The sequence below is a fragment of the Prinia subflava genome, chromosome 16 (genome assembly GCF_021018805.1).
Source record: "Prinia subflava isolate CZ2003 ecotype Zambia chromosome 16, Cam_Psub_1.2, whole genome shotgun sequence".
NCBI classification, from domain to species: Eukaryota; Metazoa; Chordata; class Aves; order Passeriformes; family Cisticolidae; genus Prinia; species Prinia subflava.
In genome coordinates this window covers 13,066,809-13,088,610 of record NC_086262.1, presented here as the reverse complement: position 1 = coordinate 13,088,610, position 21,802 = coordinate 13,066,809, and the positions used below count along the sequence as shown (strand labels likewise).

Here is a 21,802-nt window from a genome sequence, read left to right as displayed (position 1 = left end):
GACAGAGAGACGGCGGAGCCGGCGGCGCGCGCGACGGGGAGGGAGAGGGGGCGGGTACGTTCCTGCGCGCGGCCGCTGTGCCCGCAGTGCGCATGCGCGCAGCCCTGGCCGGCTCGCGTTTCTCCTCCTCCTTCCCCCCCGCAGTGCAGCTGATGGGCTCGCCCGGGCTCCCCCGCGCTGCAACCCGCGGGCGAGTCCAAACTCCGCGGGGAGGGGAGAGGGATGAGGGAGTTGCGTGCCTCCGCTGCTTGAGGGAAGAGGCGTCATAACGCCCACCGGGGCTGGGGTGAGCTCCCAGCATGGGGAGCCCCCAGCACCCCGATCCCTTGGGACACGGGCTGCGCCGGGCCCTGGCTGAGCGTCCCCGAAAGAAGCAGCGGCCGCCCCTCCCTCACCAAGGGGAGGTGAGGGGGTCCCCGGGTCGGGGTTAGGCCCGAGCCCCCCGGGCTCCCAGGCCACGGGCGCGCAGGGTGGGAGTGGGATGAGGGTTTGTTTTCCAAGGGAGATTTCCTAAGGCCCAGAGAGCAAACCACTGCTGTCCTGCCACGCGTTGCTCCTACGGTGTAGTGCGTATCAAGCTCCTTAATTGAGCAAGCTCTGCTTCTTCCTGCAGGGGCTTAGGAAGTCATTTAAGTTCCTACTACACCTGCAGACTTTTAGTCTGGCTTCTGTTCCAGGAATGGAATTTAAATTACGTTAGCAACAGAAGGTTGTAGCTGGTAAAGCAGCTACTGCTTGTGTAACACGGCTGCCAGCACTTGCTTTGCTGGCTGATGCTGATGGCGCATAGGCAGTTCATTTGGCAGCTCGTCCACTAATTAAGCTTAGATAGTATTTCCTTTCTTTTAGACTGCCTTGCTTCTGGACAGGGTTGCATCTGTTGTAAAGTACATATGTGCTTTTATACATATATATATGTTCTGGTGCTGGATTATCTGCCCACCATATGGGAGTCTCTCTGAATCTCAGCTACTTGCCCAGCATTTTGATCAAAGTATCTGGAAAAGCAGATATTGGTATCCTTCACATGTCAGACAGCATTCAGTGTCTCAGGTTTAATGTTCATGCCTCAGCAGAAACGTTACCTTTAGAAAAGAAGAGGGTTTTTCAGGTGCTGCTGTGTCGAGTGACTTGCTGCTGTCAGCATCTTATTACATTCCCTTTATTGAGCGTTATTTTGATTCAGAGTTTATCTTCAGGGGTGATAGAGAGTTACTGTTTTACCTTAGCTCTGCAGTCTCTGCCATTGTGTAATTTATGCAACATACAATATGCTACACTGCCAGAAAGTAATCACCCTTCTTCCTGCAGTCAATTGAGTCTGGGGTTTTGTACGAGGAAATCTCTGTTGTTGGCAGGTAAATTCAGCAGGCTGGATTACAGCACACTGTAAATATAAGGTTAAATTTTTATTTCCCAGAAGAGTTCAAAGCAATTTTTCTTGGTCATAAACCCAGCGCTTGAAGGGATGTTGAATCCAGAGGAAAAGGGAGGATGCATCTCCTCAGGCCACTGTAAATATCTGTGCCTTGGTACTGTAATAAAAATGTGTTGCAGGCAATAATCACCTGTGATAAATTACATTTGTAGTGTGTAAAAATTTATGTGTAAAAAAAAAAGCTGTTCAAGGATGTTTGCAAGCACTGGTGAGAAGAGCTGGAGACACGTTTTGCTTGCTGAGATCAGAATTTTTTTCAAACGTGGCATGGTTAATAAAGATTCAGAATAGCTAGAAAAGACACCCTGCTCTTTAAAAAGTCCCATCATTTCTGTATTTGGAGATTACCAAGGTTGCCTCCAGCTCCAGCACTCCAGAGCAGGTCTTGAAGAGTCCTCACATCAACACATGAATGTAGAGCTGCATTATAAGGTGGAATAAAGGTCTTCAGCTCAACATTTTCACCCTGGGCAGCTTGAGCTGCATGTTCTGTTGTGCCTTTTCTTTAGAGCTTAGTCACAGCACCCCAAGAAAACTTACTTGTGGGAATCCTGAAAGGTGAATTTATGTTTTCGTCACCCATCTGTTGTTCCACAAGTGCTCCCAAAGCAGCCACTGCAGTGCTGGGTGGTGGCACACGTGCCCTGGCAGAGGGTGAGAAATCTGATTCAGAATGCAGGGAATGAGGCAGGGTGATGTGTGCCAAGTCCAGATTCCTCCTCAGCCTTAGAGGAACTATCAGAATGAGCTTGTACAGTCCCCTTAAAGGTTCTTCATAGATTTTCCCCTCATGTTCCTTTCAAACAGTGAACTAACCAGTGACTATTACAAAAACTGGGGGAGTGAACAAAGTTGTTTTATGAAGTGTCTGATCAAAAAGCTTTTTTGCTGAGAAGAAATGAGATTTCTTGTATGGCTCAGCAAAGATTGCAGCAGCATTGGTGGAGACATCAGCACAGGGCACAGGGCAGCCAGCAGGCAGAAGCAGCCGTGCTTGATTAGTGACAACCTGTGCTAGACACAAAATTGCAGCAGAATGTAAATGGCATTTACAGCCCTATGACTAATATGCTGAGCTGTCCCTATGGGTATGAATATTTCAGAGATGACCATGTTGGAATTGAGCAGTGGTTCAAAAGGAACACTGAGGTCTGAAATTCACTCTTATCACCTGCAATTGGCTGTTGGATGAACAGCCCTCCCCTTGCAAGCTCAAATCCAAAGATCAGCTGAGGACATTATCCTTATGGCACCTCTCTCTTGAGATGCTCATTTCCCCTTCCTCCTCTGCACGTGAGTAAATAGTTTGAAGGAATCACATTCCTCTCTGTTGAGTCTACTCTCTGTGATAAATACTAATTAGTAGCAACAGCTAAGAATTACGACTTCTGTCCCTACCAGGGAATAGTTGGAATTAGGCAAGAGAAAGTGACTATGGAAACAATAACAGAGTGTTAAATGCTGTTCACTCGTGCAGAGCTCTCTGCAGTTCAGCTCTGCTGGCATGAGGTGTTTCTGAAAAAGAGCATGTGTTGCTTCACCTGTGAAGGGCAAACAAGGCTAATTGTGAGGCAGAGGTGATATTCCCTGTTTCTCCTCCTGTGGAAAAATAAATCTGGAAAGTTATGATAGTAACACCCTCAGTTCTCAGAGCTTAGTTTGTAATAGGGCACTATTTATTGGCTAAGTAACAGATTGGGGCCACATTTGCATAAGAAAGATCAATGCTGCTGTAAATTGCATCTTACTCTCTGCAATACCATAATTATACACTTTATGGTCTGTAAACATATTTAAAGCTGAGCCCAAGCACATGCTAACCTTTGTGTATCTTCACCTTACCTTTGGAAGGAAAGCCTTTAACTGGTTGAGGGCACTGTGAGGCAACAGAGTTGGAGTAATTTTTAGACTTAGTAAAACAGCATGAAAACGGGACTGCTGGTTTTTTGCCATATTCCACAGTAACCCTTATTGCTTTTAACAAATACACCTTTGATCCATTCAGTTGCACTGGCAATAGCTACTCTGTAGTACTCCAACTAGTTGGAGTAGTAGCTCCAACCATGAGGTAGTGAATTATAAAAACTACTTACCTTTAGGGCGTTGGTGGCTTTTTTATTCTCAGGTACAACGATGAAAAACTCACCTGCAGAGATGTATTCCACGTGGTTAACTGAGTAACAGCATGCACATACACACGGGGAACACTGCCAGCACTAACAGTGACATGGCACTGGCTTCACATGACTTGTCTGGGAGGGGACAGGCAGCTCCTGCTTGGAAACACCCCCCCGTTGCCCTTGCCTAAACCCTCATAAAGTTTCAGCAGCAGTAGTGAAAAGTGAGGAGTTGAACTCTGGGCTCTGAATAGGCACAAAGGACCTCTTCTAGGCTACCATCAGCAGGAGGTGAGCAAAGAACGGGCAGCCAGAGTTCAAGGGTGTAGTAGCTTGAAAAGATATGATAGAGACTTTGAGGAAGTCATTAAAAGGCAATGTCGAGTCTGTGTGAAGTCCATTGTCAGCTTTTCTAGGAACTGGGCTTTCCCCTAAAACCGTGCAGTGCTTGGTAGGACATCAAACACCACGTCTGCTCCTGTGTCTGTCCTCACAGAGTGGCTGATATGCAACTGTTCAGGTGACCAGGTAAGTGGTCCTGTGTTTTTTATTCTGTATGTTCTGTATTTTCAGCCTTTGTTCTCCCAGGAGCGATTTTCCACTGTCTGTGCTGTGTAAAGGTTGATTTCAGTGAAGATCCACGCCAGAAGCTGCAGAGGAGTCCCAGGGAGCTGGGGTGGGCAGCCAGTCCATCACAGCAGATGAAGGATGCAGTGCATACTTCTGCCTTCTTCTGTGCTGCAGTACAGGAAAGGAAAGGGCACCTGTGCTGCCTCAGCTTGGAGCTGTCAGGGCACCAGAAATATAAAAGAACAGCAGGCATAGGGCTTAAATAATAATTCACATGTTAAAAAAAATGTAAAAAATACAGCAGGGGTTTTTTCAGATTATACTCAGATTATGTTGAGCATTTTAAAACATGACTTAGACAAACTAGCTTTTTTTGGTACCAGAAGTGGAAAATTCAGTGAAAACAAGATGTGTGATTTAATGAACAATTGTTGGGCAAATGAAGTTATACATGGAAATAATACTACAAAAAATGCATTAGAATTATTGTTTGATGAGTGTATGTTTCCCCTTTAATGTCAAGAGACTGATTGGAAAAACAATTACTCTAGGGCTGAGAATTTGCTTTGGATCAAATTTTGTGTTAACTAATTTGAAATAACTGGAAAGGAACTTTTTTTTTAAAGCAGTACTAGTTCGAGCTGATATTTGGAAATAGCTGCAGACAGCTGAGAGCTTCAGTGGTTGATTTGGGGCTGTAAAATAAGCCAACATGAGAGCAGTGCCAAGCAGCTGAATGGCTTTTTTGTTTGCTGAAACAGCCATGGTTACATGAATGGTTTTTTAATGTATTTGGTGTATTCTGAATCAGGAGAGACATTACACAAGAAAAAAAAGAGTAGGTAATGAGATGTTGGGGAAAACCTACTCTATCCAAATTTTTCTGTGTTTAATGTAAATAATATAAAATTTTATCCTGAAAAGTGGCATAATGAAGGCAGTGTTCTGAAACAGAGGGTGAGCAGACGTGGCAGCTCTGCTTTGAACTGGAAATCTTTGCCCAAGCCAGCCTTCTGTCATAAATTGATTATTTTAAAAGAGTACTAGAAATGTGATTGTAATTTTAAGTCTTTCCTTATTGCACAGAATATGTAACTCAATCAAGTAATAGCTCCTTCTGCTTCTAAAAACTCAAAGCAGAGTCACATTTTCTATGGTGCTCTGCTCTGGAGCTCTTCACATGCCAAGGTTCAGCAGGTTTGAGTCAGCACTGCTGGATGGAGGAACCTCTGGAGCATCAGCTTTCCAACTCAGTGAGGTTCCCCTTTCACATCTGCCTCTCCTAATCTAATGTTGTCTGCTGCAAAGTCATCAGAGCAGAATAATCTCCTCAACCATAGAAAACTATGGCCAGCACTATTTACCGTCCCAGCAGAATAATTGGATATTGCTCTTTTCAGCTCCCTACTGGGTGGTTGTAATGACAGGGATGTGCACAGCCTAAGAACACATAATAGGAGTTATAACAAAAAAAAATCCCAAATGGCAAAAAAATTACAGTGAAGGTTGTCAAGTAGTGGACTGATTTCCCAGAGAAGCTGTGAAATCTCCCTCTGTGCAGACACTCAACTGTTCAAGGCTCTGAACAACCTGTTAAGAAAGCTGGAATGGAGCAAAGCCTCAAAGGAATGGATTATTCAAGCCTGACATATTTCAAGCTTTAGTAGTGTTTTCTTGGGGGCAGTGGGCACACCTGCCCTGAGAGGACCTGTGTGACAAGATGGGCACGTAGTGGATGTTACATAACAGACATAATTAAAAGGTCTTTTAAAAATTAAGATAAGATCCATTTAAATTTGGCCTGTGGCATGTTATTTATGCTGTTCTCTTCAGGCTAGCAGGTTATTTTTGGTTGTTTCTTATGGGCATTCTTCATCAGATATATTAGAGTTCAACTGTATTTTATCAGTAAAGATGTGGCTGGCAAACAATATATGAGAGGAAAAGGAAATCCCACAGACTGGCTGTGGTAGCTCACAAAGTGCAGGAGTGAGGAGCTCTGAGTCTGGGGAAGGACAGGAAGCCCTGGGACACTGGAGGTTCCCCAACACATTCTCATTTTAAGCAACAGTACCTTAGGGCACCACTCACCGTTACCTTTTTTGGCCAAGGAAGACAAAATGAGCTTGGATTTGGTTTCTTTTATAAGACTGCTACCAAAACTTAGCATTTCCCATAGGAGTGCATCCAACCTTAGTGTTGAAATGCAGAGTTGGGTGTTGGCCTCAGGGTTTCAAGTTTCAAATCCCTCTTTGCCCTATTTTTCTTCTTTCCTTCTCAGAAGTGTCTGACATCAGTTTCTTCCACTGAAATGTGTGGTGTGGTGGGCTGGCCTTGCTCTTTTGTGTCTGTGAGTAAGCAGGAAGGTGGTGTCTAATTTTTCTGGCTCATGCCCTTTGCCCTGCATACTAATATGTAATGTAACACAGCTGGGAACACCTGTAAATAAACAGAGTTGTATTTGTAAGAACATACCCAGAAGGCTATAATTTCAAATCTAAACCTCCTGACTAATACAGGATTTCTTTTTGACAGTTTATTCCTCCTTTTTGAAACGCTGCCAGAACAGTACTCCCAAGAGGCTTCCCTCTATCATCAAGGTAATAGAATATCATCTTCCTAATGAGTAATTTTCCAACTGTTTGTACCCTAGACAGGGACCTTTGAACCTTCTCTGTGCTTGCCTTTGTACTTTAGATAACAGTTTGCCTGTGCTTGAATATTCTGCTGAGTAGGAAAGGCAAAATGGATTAAATTCTGCAATCCTCAGTAATCTCTGTATGTCATATTATTAGAAGTTGTGTGTTTGTTCTTAAGGACCATGTGAAACCAAGAAGATATTAAGGAATGTTTTGTTAACTTTTGCTAATTATATTTGATCATAAGACTGCAGAAATATAAAAACAGCTATGCAGCAATCCCAGGACAGCCAGAATGTGGCCTGAAATACAGAACCCTTCATAGCCATGGCCAGCAGTGAAGCCCCAGCAGCTACTCAGACCTTGGGTTTGATTTATTTTTTAATTTATTTTAACAAAACTATCAATAAATGGTCAAGCCAGAGCTAAACATAGGGAGATTTATTGAGATGGCCACGTGCCTATTTAGGACTTTAACTCTCTAATGACCATAGCAGGATTTGAAGCAAAGATGATTTTCTTACTTACTGTGTTCTTAAGCTGTCAGAGTTTGAGTGAAGGCTGTGGGGCTCTATTGTGCTAATTCTCTGTGGCACAAATTCACTTTGTTTTCATGTCTGTTTAATTGCATGTTGTCATTATGGAAGAACATAATGTCCCACATTATCATTTACTTACAGCCTGGGAAGGGCTGGAGTAGCTACTGGGTGCTGCAGTGTATTCCTGGGCCAGATCAAGGGAGGAAGTCTTACCTCAACACACCAGTGACACAATCAAAAGCTTTGGTTTTGGCTCTTTTCCCATATTTCCTTGTTATCCTTGCATCCCTGTTAATCTTCTGGGACACTATAACTCCTCAGGAAATAAGGGCATTTCTCTTCTCAAGAACTCAGCTTTCCTCGATGGCTAACACATGAAGGATGGAGCAGGACAGGACAGCACAGAGTGTAAATATTTTACACTTCCATCACTGAACTGCAAGTGGAGGGGATTTGCAGTTGTCAGCATCATATTCTGCCACTCTCTAGCTGGACAAGGTTCACTTACTTAGATCACCTTTTATTTCAGATGGAAACAGACTCTGGATCTCCCTCCACTGCTGAGCTGCAGGAGCAGGTAAAGGCTCAAGGTCATCGTTTAAAGGAAGCTCATGCAGGTGCTTTGGAAGCTGAATGTGTTGAATCACCTTCTAAGAGAAGTGACAGACACATCCTCATTCCGAACATTTTAGCATAATTAGGAGCTCATCTCTTATCAGTAAAGCAACACTTCCCCAGCATTTTCCCTTCCAGTGGACTGCAGCTGCAACAGCAACTAGGGGAGGACCTGTTATCTTTGCTTTCGTGGCAAGAACCCACCACAGTCCCCCAGAATCAGAACCAGAACCACCTCACTGGGCCTGCTCCTCAGAGTGGTCCTGCTAAACTCTTATTGCCAGCTGATGTGCCCCAGTCTCTTTACCTTGCCAGCAGCAACCCTGTTCTGCACTTAAGGAATTTGCCAACTTCTACAAGCACTTTAAGAGCAAGAATTCAAGCAATCCATGAATTAGTTTGGAAACTACTGTGCTGTAGCTGTTGGCATGAGGAGAAACAGGGTATTAAGCGCTTGGACTTGATGAACAAGTTTTTTTTCTTCTATGTAAACTTCTCTACTTCTACATCTCATGTAATTATATTGTGTGGAATTCATGTAATCATTTCATCACATGCAATAAAAACACAGCCTCAAAACAAGACAGTTTCTAGCCAAAGGGCTGTTAAAATAGCTGAAGTGCTGAACTTCAGCTCCTCTCTGTCCTGCCTCAAAGCAGGACATGCAGTGTCTGTGACTATTAGGAGTTACTAAGGCTTGAAACTCTTGAGCTGGAGGATGTTAAAGCAACTGAAACCTTATTTGGACTACCTGGAAATTCTGACACTTGTAAGACAGAATTTGTGTTTGGTATGCTCTTCATCCCAGGAGAAAAAGGATTTATAGGATACAAGTGTTAAAAAGCTCAAAGCTTTCTATAACTTTTGTAACTTTTTTTTCCTAAAGAATATGTAAATGATAGTCCAGGGTCTAAAGATTAAGAAAGTCTTACATCAGCATGCATGGGGCATAACATGGATGCAGCTGGAAGTAAGAAACTGCTAAGAGAGCAGATCTGTGCTCCAGGATCCAGCAGGCACTCTCTGATGCTGGAGGAGAGGCTTTTGCCAGCCTGGCATTTGCACTTCAGTACCCCCAGTGATAACAGTGGCAGCTGATTGCACTGCTCTCATATAAACCCACAGAGTTCACAAATATCAAACTGCAGGGCAAGAGTCCTGCCAGTTTTTCTCTCCTTATGTGCTTTTTGGATTAAAAAAAAAAATAAGGAGGTGATAGGAGGAAATGGTTGTTTGTTTTAATAGTGAATGTTTCAGTGCTAATGAGCAAAGTTCTGTCCTGGGACAAATAAATATTTTTTGTAAGTCCTGGGCCACATTTAATGTTCTGTAACTGTTACAGAATCTAAAAGCCATGTAAAGAGGATTCCTTTATATTGCATTACCCTAAACCTCTTGCATTTGGCATTTCTCAGAGCTGCCTCTCTTGTTTGTCCTCTCTGACAGGAGGTGAGCAGGACAGCAGCTATGAATCACACTGTTTTCACTCCAGTCTGTTTGTACAGCACAACACCATGGTTAAAAAACAGGAAGGACAGAGGAATGAAGAAGACAATAGCTGGTTATTATACTATTGGATTGATTTTTTAAAAAACATTTACACTGCAGATAGATATAATTCATATTCATTCACGAAAACCAAATTAATTGTACTCCAGAACCAATTCCAACTTGGGACTACTCTAAAAGATCACTAATTATAACTTTGTTGTATATTTGTTAAACAACTTTGTTTTGAATATTTAAATATTCAAATATATTGAATACTGCTTTTTGAATATACTTTTTCCTGTTAACCAGGTCATCTGAGCACAGCAGCTCTTGACTGCTGTGGGGAGAAAACACTGCATCCTGGGAGGGAGAAAATACTGAGGGAGGGAGAAAATACTGAGGGAGAGAGAAAATACTGAGGGAGGGAGAAAATACTGAGGGAGGGAGAAAATACTGAGGGAGGGAGAAAGGTGCTGAGATGGAGCACCATTCCTTATTGCTCAGTGTTCCTTTCCCACTGCTCTGAGTTATCCAGAAGCCCCTGGAGTTACAGTCCTCCAGGTACTGAGCAGCATGCCAAATAAAAACAAAGAGGGAAAAAATCAGTGGCCTTTTCTCTCGCTTTGGTTATTCCAGAGAAATTCCACATCAGTCATGCACCAGGTCTCTGTAAGCATGACAGATGGGTGATTACACACAATATCCCAGGAACAGCTTTGTTATTGTGTTCTTCAGAGTATGTGTGAAGCAAAACAGGCCATCACAGGACTGCCTTCATCATTTCAAATACCAAAAATGCCAGGGCAGGACACAGCAGCACGTGCTTACTCTTGTTGCTTCTTGCAGGGGAAGAAGCTCTCGGATGCCTTGAGGATCAGTGCCTACGTCTTCAGCACAGGCCTGCTCATGTTCACTGCCTTAGTGAACTCTGCTTCTTGGTAAGAATGTTCAAACAAAGCAGCTTGAGGAGAAACTTTTCGTGGAAAGGGGGAAAAGTGGATGAATGGATGGGCAACCAAGCACTGTTATTTCCACAGGTTTATGCAGAACATAACTTTAGGCAATTTCTGGCAAACAGCATGGTTGGAGTTCTACGACTATATGGAGGGAGATGAGTGGACAATCTTCCTCATTGGTGAGTTTTAACAATGCTTCTCAGGAGAAACCATCTGTGTATTACATATAAAAGGGAGACATGGACAAGTTTCCCAAACTCACTAATCCTCCCACTGAGAAGCACTGGCTTGGGAGCTGATGTGGTGCAGCTGTTCTGCTTTTGGATGGGGTCACCATCAGAACCCTGTGCAGATCAAAAATCTGATCTTTTAGCTGCTACTGAAGTGGCTTCCCTGTGGAGGCACTTTGCTCCTGTGAGAACTGAATGACTGAGTAGAACTATTTACTAAAAATGTAAGTAAAACTAGTGAATTCTACTCTTTCTGTAGTACTTACAAAACTCTTTTCTGTGATTAGCAGCTGGTGAACAGAACTGGAAGGGACCTTGCAAGGTTCTAGACATAACTCAACCTTATCCTACTTGGATTTAAAAGCAACAGAGACCTCCCAGCCACCTAGAAAAGCCTTTTCTTAGCTTCAGTTATGTCAAGTTTCAACCTCTGAGGCATTTTTCTGCTCTAACCTCCTTCCCATTCTTTAATCTTACCTGGATGTCAGAACTTACCCATTTTCCATTTTAAAGCATCTTGGGGCAGGGACAGACACTTGGCACATCTGGGTCCCAGCAAGTCCTCTGGCCTTGTATACTCTGCCAGTGTATTTTGTTTCTGATTTAGCCATAGTTCCCAATTCATTCACACATCTCTGCCCTTTCCTCATGCCACAGGGGCTGCATTGGTGCCTGCACTTGCTTTCTGGGGCTTCAATGGAATCCTTCTGGTGGCTGATATAACAGGAAAGCCAACTTTCATTACTCGCTATCGCATTCAGCTGGGCAAGAATGATCCTGTAAGTACTTCTCACTCTGCCTTTCCTGCTGGCTAAACACTTCCTGCAGTCTCTTAGGCCAGGAACGGGGAGAAGAACCTGTTATGCTTTTCTTTTGCAACCAGGTAGGATTCCAGGAGGATCAAACCAAGTCTTGTATACCCACTGTAGGGAGGAAGGCAGATCCTGTTACATACTGATCAGATCTGCATTGACTTACCCCAAAACTAACTGCCCACAAATCTTAAAACTGCATTGTTTCTTTCTTAGCCTCAAGTCCTGACTTCTCTTTTGCAGGTGGACAAAAAGAAACTGTGGAAAGCCATCTACACAGTGCTGGGTAATCAGTTCTTTGTCTCCTTTCCCATGCTTGTGACCATGTTCTACATCATGCAATGGTGGGACAACACCTTCAGCAAGGAATTACCAACCTTCCAGTGGTTCCTTGTGGAGCTAAGCATTTTTACTGTGATAGAGGAAATTCTCTTCTATTATACACACAGGTGAGCTGAGCGCAGGAACAGGAGTCTTGATTTTCCTCCTTTAAGCTTATATTCTACATCAGCAATAATCCTCATCCCTCTGTTCCACCAGTCTTGTGTTTATATGGGAAATCTTACAGGTCCTGAAATCCACTCTCACAACATGAGGCCTCGGCACTGCCAGTAACTGTAGTAATAAAAAATGGATAGAATTTTAAAGGTGGAACAGCTTAAAAGCCAAGGAAGACAAAATAGGCCATTTTGCACAGAAGCTGTAACGCAGCATTCTTTGAAAAGAACAAGACTGAGTATCCTGAAAGGCAAAAATCTCAGGGGTCAGCAGCTGATCTCTGTTCCCTTGTACAGCACCTACAAATCAGGGCCTGACTCCCAACACTGCAGAGTTTCCAAGCACTGACACCAACATTAGAAGAGAGAACTAAAGCAAGGAAGACAAAAGAAGCAGAAGCAAGCACAGTACTCTCAGAAATCTGTAGGTTTCCCTTTAGGACAAATGCACCCCAAAATTGTAATGCCATTTTTTATGAAGGATCCATAGAACTGAAAATTCTGATTCTTTGACAGTTGCCACTAGAAAAAGTCAAAACAGTGAAAACATAAAGTGAGTCTTCCCCTAAGTAGTACTCCCAGATTTGAGTAAATAAGCAATTCAGGGACTTTGATTTATGGGATTTATCTGGACTGATTTTAACATCAGCCAGCAGACACATTAATTGAATAAAGGCTCAATACAAAGCAAAGGAAGCAAGGAGTCCTACACTCTTATTGCCAGCAGCTCTGAAACCTTTATGTTAGAGGAGACACAAGCAAGTCCCCTGTAGAAATTCTATGTTGTGTTCCTCCTTTTTTGCAGAGCTCAAAACCTGTTTTTCTCTGTTTGCCTAGGCTTGGTCACCACCCAGTGCTGTATAAGCACATTCACAAGAAGCACCACGAGTGGACAGCCCCCATCGGTGTGGTCTCCATTTATGCTCACCCAATAGAGCACATAGTAAGTGGATTTTCCCCTGGTCAGCCTCCAGTTGCTGTGTGGAGTGTGATTTCCATGGGATGAGGTGGAATGGTTAACACAAGCAAATATGCCCTTGGAGGCTTCTTCCTTAGCAAGGGGAAGCTGAGCTGCAGTGCCAAGAAGCTTGGCTCTAGGAGGATTGCAAAAATTGTTTATACTGGACTCCAGCAGCTTTCAGAGAACAGCTCCAAGGGCCTCCAATAGATAAGGAACTGACTGGACAGGGCGCCCCATGAGCCCCAAGAGGACTGGGAGCACAGACAGTGCTTTCAGCAAGAGATAGGACACAGCCTGAATGATTGTGTGGACTTGGAAATCTGTCAGGATTTTTGTGGTGGTTGCTGGGATCAGTGTTTGCAAGGAGTGTATTCCAACACTCCTCCAGCTGAGACTTCTCAAGAAAACACATCCCACCTTCAACAGATTCCACTTAAAAATTCTATCTGCTGTTACCAATAGTCCTGGGCTGCAGCACCAGCTCTGAGGGTCTCCCCAGCTGAGTCTTTGCACAGCACAATGATTGAGGAGCCCAGCAGAGCTGTGCTGGTGCACACAGCTGGGTCTGGGCACCCAGAGCCATTTGTGCCATGGGCAGGACACAGAGAAGTGATGCAGGGTTTGTCACATTGCTGTGTGTGTCAGCAGGCCGTGCCCTTTCACAGTGAGGTTTCCCAAGAGCAGCTTCAGCATTATTCCAAGGTGCAGCTGAAATTCACGTCGGACTCCAGGGTGATTTACTGGAATCATTCTGTCCTCACCCAGGGTTTGGTGTCATGTCCAACTGCAGGCTGAGGGAGCTTGGGCTATCACAGTGGTTTGCAGTAGTAGAACTCTCTTATCTCTATTATTACTTTTTGGATGATTATGTAACTTCAGCAAGATGTTTGCAGAGGGCTCTTACCTTTACCCTGTTTGGACAAAACAAACCAGTGTGATGGAGCACCAGGTGACAATTCACCTCCTAGAGGAGAGTCTGCTGGTTGTGGACCCATTAATGAGGCAGTTTCTTCTCATTTCCAGGTCTCCAACACTCTGCCTGTCATGACTGGCCCGATGATCTTGGGCTCTCATATTGTTTCAATCTCAGCATGGTTCTCCATTGCTCTTGTAACAACAAGCATTTCTCACTGTGGCTACCACCTGCCCCTCCTGCCATCTCCAGAGTTCCACGACTTCCACCACCTCAAGTAAGTGTGGGCACTGCTCAGCTTCCCATTCTCCTGCCTCTCCTGCCTGTGCCCTGGCACCACTGCCAGGAAAAGCTCCTTTCTGAGGGTCCAGTGGGTTTGCCTCACTCCTGCACCAGCAGAGCACTCTCCAGTTCACCTGAGAGCAGGCTGAGTGCTGCCAGTTCTTAGAGCAGTTAAACAGGGATTTCAAAGGATTCCAGCCCAGTTAAGGACAGTTCAGAATACACTTCTTGTGACCTAAAGACAGAGCAAGGACAAGTCACACAGGTGAAACAAACAGCCTGCCTGTCTGTCCCTCTCCCATACACTGGGATTAGTGACTCTGATCAGATTACACTTTACCCAGACAATCACCATTAACCCTTCCTGACAGAGATTCACAGCCTCCCGTGCTGGAGAGAGAGCAGTTGCAGCAGACTATTCAAGGATACATACCCGAGCAGTGGAGAAACATTGCCATCTCCCAATGGGCACTACACTCAGACATACTCCCCAGAAATGTCTGCCCCAGCTGCAGAACCAGCCCAGGGGACAGTTCAGTCACCACATGCCAGGGCACACTGCAGAGCCACCACACTCTGAGTGGAACAGCTGGAAGCACATCTGCTCCAGGACAGCCAGGTCTTGAGAGCACACAGGGCATGGTAACATGGGTGTCCAATGCTCCACGGCTCTGAGCTGCCCAGGAGAGACAGCTGCTGCTCAGTGCCACCGTTTCTGGGCAGTGATAGTGCCAGAAAAGCTGCACAAGGTTCCCCCAGGCTTGGACAGAGCACCAGGGAGACTGGTGCAGGGGCAGAAATCCCATGGACAGACTATCAGGGCTCAGAAAGAATGGAAGGAGGAAGGGCACAGTAACCTCACTAACTTCCAGTGATGTTTATCTCTGGTTCTCAGGTTCAACCAGTGCTATGGAGTGCTGGGAGTGCTGGATTACCTGCATGGCACGGACAGAATGTTCAGACAGACCAAAGCCTTTGAGAGACACAAGGTCCTGCTCAGCCTCACGCCGCTCTCTGAAAGCATTCCTGAGCCACCCAAGAAAGAAGAGTGAAGCACCCAGCAGCTCTTGCCCAGCCTGGTGATGAGCAGAGTGAGAGACAGTGATTTATGCCAAATAGTATTTTAATCAGGAAACAAGTTCTTGTCCACACATAACAAAACGTGAAGCTGAACTTAAATATGCTGCTTGAAACGACTGCACTTTTGATGCCATTGTTTTCTATCTAAGACACTCAGAAAAAAACCTGCTCTTGAAATCCATTTTTAAAATTTAATGGTTTGTTTCTCTGCTGCTTCTACTGTCCCTTGGTTCCAGCTGCCTGTGTATGAGCCAGGTGTGTTCTGGGCCAGGGGCTCAGGGTTCTCATTATTAAGGTTTTAGCACCAGACTCCACAGGTGATGACTTGGCCTCTCTTGTCGGCACTCTATTAACATCAAAGTCACTCCAGCTACGTGTGATACAATTAAAACCAGTTTTTGTGACTCAGAGCACCTGGGACACAGGATGCAACCCCTTGGAAAATCACTGGGGCCCCAGCTTTAGAAACACTCCCCTGCACATGCAACCAGGGCCTGACTTCCTGTGAGCGGTTGTTACACATGGGAGGTGAGTACAGGGCTGAACTGGGGCTGCCACAGCCTCATCACTGCTCCTCACACAGCTGCAAAGGGACTTTCCCCTCGTGGGACATGGCAGCAGAGCTGGGAGCTGATGTGCTTCATGGCATCACCTCCTCCTGCTGAGCCTCCCCTCGCTCAGAGACACAACCAAAATTCTGATAAAATTACAGATTTTCCAAGGAAAGCAGAGTCCCTGCTGTCCTGAGCTGCGTGGAGATTAAGGAACCCCTCTAAGAAAGGACCCAAACAAGCAGCCCCCAGAACAATATGCACATTCCCAAAAACCCACAGACCATCCAAGACATACTGTGAATTCTCTCAAGGATCTTCCTAAGTCTCAATCCTGCCTGGGAGCCTGGAACAAAAACATCTCATTCCTCCCCAGTGCTAGAGCAGCCCCTTGAGGAGCAGGTGCACAGGGCTGAGCTGTGCTGCACTGACCACTTCCCCTGCTGCTCTCCAGTCCCCACAACTGCAGCAGGATGAACCCAGCCCAGTCACCCACCTGCAGCTCCCTGGGGAGGACAAGTCAGCAGAACAGAAAACCCAGGCACCACTGTCTTTTGAACTTTTTATTTTTATACATTTTTTTTGTATTAAAAAGGAAAAAGCATAATTACCACAAATTACAAAGGACTAAAGCATTACTAGAATAATGAATCACATCAGCCTAGAAAGCAGATACTCTGAATAATATTAATGTTATAATACAAGCTCTCATTCAAGTATTTTACATTTTTCTCTTTTCCTTTTATACGTGATGATGATCCTAGCACATGGGTCAAAGATTATGTACTATCGACAGAGATGGATCATGTACAGCGGGCCGTATTAACAAGATTTTCCTCCCAAGTGATAGATGGTCTGTGATGAGTCATTTTAAGTTTGTCTCTACTATAAATGCAGCTGAAGAAGGTTGCACACACTCTCTAGTTTTGGGAAACAGAAGGCTGAGGTTGGACATACAGGGTTTGAGAAGGGCCAGCACATCGAACCATCACCCCTTTAGCTCCAGGCGAGCAAGCAGAAGGCTTCACTCGCTGGGATGCAGCTCAGTGGGTGTCTCTGAGCCACAGATCCAAAGGTTTCCAACCCCAGTGGGACCACGACAGGCTGGGGGGGAAGATGGGGAGCAGGGCTGCACCAGGGAGGCTTGAGGGACCAAGTGGTGCCAAGCACTCCCTCCCACGAGGGGCACCACTGGCAGAAGCCACCCCGGTGCAGGGCTGACGTCTGGGGAGAGAGCAGGACAGTGTGGGGAGCTGGAGGGACCCCAGCACGTTCCACAGGGGCCAGCTGGCACCCAGGGCACTCCCTGCTCCTCTAGAGCTTCCCACCAAGGGGATGTGCTTGTCACAGATACATCGGTCCTATGTTCAAGTGTCTGCAGAAAGTGAAACTGTAAACTACTCCTGGAAATGCTGCCCTCCAGCTACCCACTCACACCACCGAGATGAACATTTGCTTAGAACAAAAAAATGAAAGAAATTATTTTATCCGTTACCTGTATTGGAAACTTTAAAAAAAGTCAGTGAGGCATTTAACATCAAGTGTAGCAACCCTCTGAAGAAGAGCCCAGCATCCATTTCAAACAGTGACAAGTGACAAAACCAGCCTCAGAGGAGACAGGAGACAATAAGCATTGCAAACACAGCTTGCTACATTTACAGTTTCCTTTTTTTTTTTTTCCTTTTGATAAAGTAACTGGAAAGGCATTAACAGCTAGAAGGCCCCCTCTGCACTGCCATGTGGAGCATGGCAGGACACTGAGGTTACACACATCAGTTTGTTACAGTACAAGGACCAGGTGCCGAAACTCGAGGGACCCAAGGGCTACAGTGAGAAGGTGCCATCAGGGCAGCAGAAGAGATGGACAGGCAAAATCAGAGCAGCAGCATCGTTACTTTTTTAGGGTTTTTTTCCAAATGAGCATGGCAAAGCAACAAAGCCTCCTCAAAAACATCTTCCACCTCCACTCTTGACCCCACACCACAGCTCTGTACCTGTTGAGCCACCTGCATTCTAAAGCCAAGTTAACCTCAGCAAGGAGCCCTAAGCTCCAGCAGCCTGGGGGACCTCCTGAGAAGAGGGGCTGGATGAGGAATGTTCCCCTGACTCAGCCTCCCTCAGCCTTTCCAACTGGGGCTCCCCCCAGGCTCTGCCAGAGGCTGGACACCAGCACCACACAGCCCTCACAGGCTGTGGGACCATCAGCGCTCACAGGAGCAGTGTGCAACCACTCAGACCTCTAAAATCCATAAAAAGCACAACACGTGCTAGAGGTGCAGCACCCAAACTAAAAGCAAGATCTAACTCCCTCCTCTGCAGAAGGAGAAGAGCTTCCTCAAATCCAAACCCTCCCTGGACAGCTGTCCCTTTATCCAGTGGGGACATGAGCCTTGCTGTGGCCACTTGTGACCACACCCGGGGAGCTCCCTGCCCTCTGCCAGCACCCGCAGCAGGAGGGAACAGTTCTGTGTTCCCTTCCCTGGAGAAGGTGTGAGCGAGCAGCAGCTGCCTCAGGCTGTCACGTCCATCTCTGCTCTGTCCTGCCCACTGCCATCCCACGGACAGCAAAACAAGGCACACACCTGGAGGGCACTGGGACCGCTGGGATTGCTCTTGTGACCCACCTTCCCCTGGGTGCACACACTAATGGGACAGACCACTGACCTGGCAGATGGGGAAAACACGTCCACGCCAAGACTACAGCCTCATGATCAGAAATTAAAAATCATTTAAAATCAGTACTTTGGGAAATTCTCTGGGAAATGTCCTACCTCTTCTACAACCCAAGCAATTCCACAGTCTGCTCTACAAGCAACAAATCCGTAGCAGCAGCTCATCCCTCCCCATTTCCTATTAATTTGTTGCTGAAACGCAGACAATTGGCTTCAAGAGAGGACACACGGCAACAAAAGCACAGACACAACAGCAGGGATCACCTGTGGCACATCCAGACCTGCCTCCACTTGCCAACAACCAGCAACACATCTACAATGACCTTGATCGGCTCTCCAGCCTCCTCCTTCCCAAATCAGGGACAAACCCACCTATATATGAAACCTCAGAGATCTGACTCCAGCTCGCTAGAGGGGAAATCCAGAGATAACAGTCACGGCCACAGCACTGTACAAGTGTTACTTTTGCCCATCTTGCCCAGTTCCCACCCCACAACCCCAGAGCACTGCTGCCAGAACGGAGATCCACAGCCTTGGATGGGCTCTCCTCCTGCAATCGGGCCTGTGAGCGGTGCCAGCTGCAGGGTGACATGGCAGGGGTGGACAAACCAGGGCAGGATCACAGCACCAGGAAACTGCCAAGCAGCAGCTCCCCAGCCTCTCAAACCCAGCTGTGCTTTTCATTCTAGCAGCAGTTCATGAAGCCACTGCACTTGGAGCAGCCCACCTGCCCCCACCAAGGCAGCATCCTGAGGCTGTGCCAGTGTGGGGAGCGATGGCCTCAGCCAGGGCCCCACAGGCACCCACAGCCACTGCTGATGGACAGCCTGGCCATGCTTTCCCTCTTGCTCCTGCTCTCAGCTCCTGGCTGCTCTCACTCACCCACCCTGCAGCCACACATGGACAGCCCTGGAGAGATGATGACTCCTCCCAGCTATGAGACACAGCTCTGGATCAACTGGATCCCTTGGGAAAACACTGCTCAGTACCAGCTTGTGACTTTGCAGAGAGGGCAACACAACGAGCTGCACCTTTGGAGTGGTGCATCATGTGCCCACTCCACACTGCACACAGGAGCACAGCTCTGGAGCTCACAGGGATGAAGCCCCAGAGCCACAGCCAAGCCTGGGATCCCAGGGACCCAGCAGAAGGAGCACAGTGGCAGCAAGGCAAGCAGGTCTGGATGGAAAGGAACACAGCTTGCCAGTGCTACCTCTGGAGATGCTCCAGAGGTAGCACTGGACATCTCAGAGATCTCACACCTGACACACACCCCTCACAAAGGATCCAGCTCACAGCCTGGGGAGGGTTTGCCTGCCAAAGTCCACCTAGTGCTGGGTGTCAGCATCAGTCAAGTAAATGCCATGGTAGCTCTGCAGTCAGCCCCTGCCTCAGCCAAATAAGGAGCTCACGGTGTCATCTCAGCCCTTGGAAATGCACAGGGACTGTGCCCTGAGTGGGAGACTCCATGCAGCTGCCTGCCACAACACAACTAACAAGGAAACCCAGGCGATAGCTCTCCTGTGCCAGGCACAAATCCCACCAGCAGCCCCGAGCCAGTGCCTGCTGTGGGACAGCTTTCCCAGGGCTGCCTCGCTGCCTGCCAGGCTACAGCAGAAGCAGCCCTTGCTCACAGGCAGGCCCAGTCCCCCCAGCTGCTGTGACCATGTCCCTGCTCACTCCCCAGCCACGCTGGAAGCACAGACAGGAGCAGAGCCACCTCCTGCCAGGGTGGGCCGGGGGTTTGAGCAAGGCCATGACAGGAACAGGCGCAGTGGTGGGGACAAGGCTGCCACGGTACCAACGCAGGCTGCGACTGCTGCGTGAGCACAGGTGTGGGACGTGCCTGCCCTCGGCACCTTCCCAGGAGACTGAGGCCTGGCAGGGAGGCTCCGGGATGGGGGAGGCATCCGAGCGAGCTGCGGGGTTGGAGGAAAGGCCGCAGGGAAGATCAGCTCGGCAGCAATGCCGTGAGGAGTCTCTGGGCCTGGGGGCAGCCAAGAGCCCAGTGCACCCCAGGGTGCAGGAAGCCAACAAGCCTCCCCGGTCCAGCTCCACCATAAGGCAACTTTTTTTTTTCATGTGTTTTTGGGGTTTTTTTGTTGGTTTTTTTTTCTTTTTTTCTTCAATATTTCCAAGGAAGAAAGCAAAGGGAGATGTGTCTTTTTTTTTTTTTTTTAAAGAGTTTTTCTGTTGTTTTAGAGGGGTTTGTGGGGCATTTTCCGTTGTGTCTGTTTTTCTGAGGGAAAAGGAAGAGAAAAGCTCCTTCAGCAAAGTCTTGTCTTTGCAAGTGATGGGCATTCCTGGGGCAGCGGGTGCACCATCCACGCAGGCTGGAGTCCGGGTGCCTGCCAGCCTCCCAAGCAGCCGTCCTCGCAGGAAGGAGTCACAACAAGCCTATCCTTGGCAAAAGGTCCTTTGGTTGACTTCCAAATTGTCCGTGACGGAAGGGAGAGGTGGGCAGAGGGAGAGCCAGACCCTCGGGAAGGCGAAGACGTCGGGGAGAAGGGAGCAGGGGAACGAAGAGGGCGGCGCTGCCGCGGCGCAGGGCGGTGTTGGCGCCCCTGGAATGGGAGATGCCAGCCAGGTCATGGAGATCAGAGGCTCCGCAGCATCGGCACACGCTGTGGCTTCGGTCCCCACCGGGGAACCTCGCTCCTCCGAGCTTCCTGAGCGGCTGCCTCGCCGGCCGAGGGGAGGGACACACAGGGGACTCGTTGGGGCCACACAGAGCAGACTTGTTTTGGCAAATCCAGACGAACTTCTAACAATAATTTAAAACTTGATATATATATATAATAATAAAAAAATCTCCCCTTTCCAACCCAGCCAGAACACATTTTTCGGAAGAGACACTAAGACATGAGTGTGTGCACAGGAGGATAGGGAAGGGAAAAGGTGGGTCTGTTGGGAGCGGGTCTGGCTCTGGTCAGGGTAGTAATAGCAAAATGGTGTTTTGGATGCAGATCGTCTTTGCTTTCCAGCCACAAGAGAAGAAAATCATGTGCGTTGAAGTTTCTCCCAAGCAGCCTATTCCTGGGAACCCACCTTCCAGCTCCCTTCCTGTCCCACCCCCTCACGTCTGCCCTTCTCCAGCCATTCCCCACCACCCACCCCAACCCCGGCAGGAAGCGGACGCTGCAGCCTCTCTACTTCCCCACTGTCTGCGACTCTGCAGCTGATGGGGCAGGGGATTGCTGGCTCAGGTTTTTGGCATCCTCTTGTGCAGGCTGGCTGGGTGAGGCGTGGGCTTGGCTGGGTGGGCACTGGCTGACCGTTTTGCTGGAAGACTGGGATGGGTAGCGCTTCCTGCCGTCTCCCCCTGATGTCGTGGGGTATCTCTTGTGTCCACCTTCCTCCCCCATGGGTGGCTGGAAGAGAAGCACACCAGTATGAGCACAGCCTCCTCCAAATGTAGTTGCCCTCCCCTGAGTAAACA

At 47.3% G+C, this 21,802-nt stretch overlaps 2 protein-coding genes across 6 annotated transcripts in view; one reads left to right on the top strand and one right to left on the bottom strand.

Moving 5' to 3' along the window:
• The first annotated feature begins 218 nt into the window (after positions 1-218).
• FAXDC2 (fatty acid hydroxylase domain containing 2) lies at positions 219-16,342 on the top strand. Of its 4 annotated transcripts, none has more exons than XM_063413695.1 (11): positions 219-404; positions 3,972-4,083; positions 6,661-6,725; positions 7,833-7,880; positions 10,256-10,347; positions 10,447-10,544; positions 11,253-11,374; positions 11,651-11,856; positions 12,742-12,847; positions 13,889-14,055; positions 14,956-16,342. In XM_063413695.1, the coding sequence occupies exons 4-11, from the start codon at positions 7,833-7,835 to the stop codon at positions 15,110-15,112; spliced, it is 996 nt and encodes a 331-aa protein (XP_063269765.1). In that variant the 5' UTR covers positions 219-404; positions 3,972-4,083; positions 6,661-6,725; the 3' UTR covers positions 15,113-16,342. The 4 variants fall into 4 exon arrangements, with proteins under 4 accessions (XP_063269765.1, XP_063269764.1, XP_063269767.1 ...); XM_063413694.1 differs by having other exon boundaries at positions 3,963-4,083; XM_063413697.1 differs by lacking the exon at positions 219-404 and adding an exon at positions 938-3,846.
• Positions 16,240-21,802, bottom strand: part of LARP1 (La ribonucleoprotein 1, translational regulator) — a 44,847-nt gene continuing 39,284 nt past the window's right edge. For both annotated transcript variants that reach the window (XM_063413692.1, XM_063413693.1), the window contains exon 20: positions 16,240-21,734. In XM_063413692.1, coding sequence (XP_063269762.1) covers positions 21,513-21,734 — 222 coding nt within the window. In that variant the 3' untranslated portion in view covers positions 16,240-21,512. The remainder of the gene's footprint in view (positions 21,735-21,802) is intronic.

Excerpts from the sequence above, each read along its gene's own strand:
- FAXDC2 (XM_063413695.1), top strand. The coding sequence starts at position 7,833 with ATGGAAACAGACTCTGGATCTCCCTCCACTGCTGAGCTGCAGGAGCAG. Across the intron at positions 10,545-11,252 it reads GTGGACAATCTTCCTCATTG|GGGCTGCATTGGTGCCTGCA; the intron begins GTGAGTTTTAAC and ends CTCATGCCACAG. Across the intron at positions 14,056-14,955 it reads CACGACTTCCACCACCTCAA|GTTCAACCAGTGCTATGGAG; the intron begins GTAAGTGTGGGC and ends TCTGGTTCTCAG.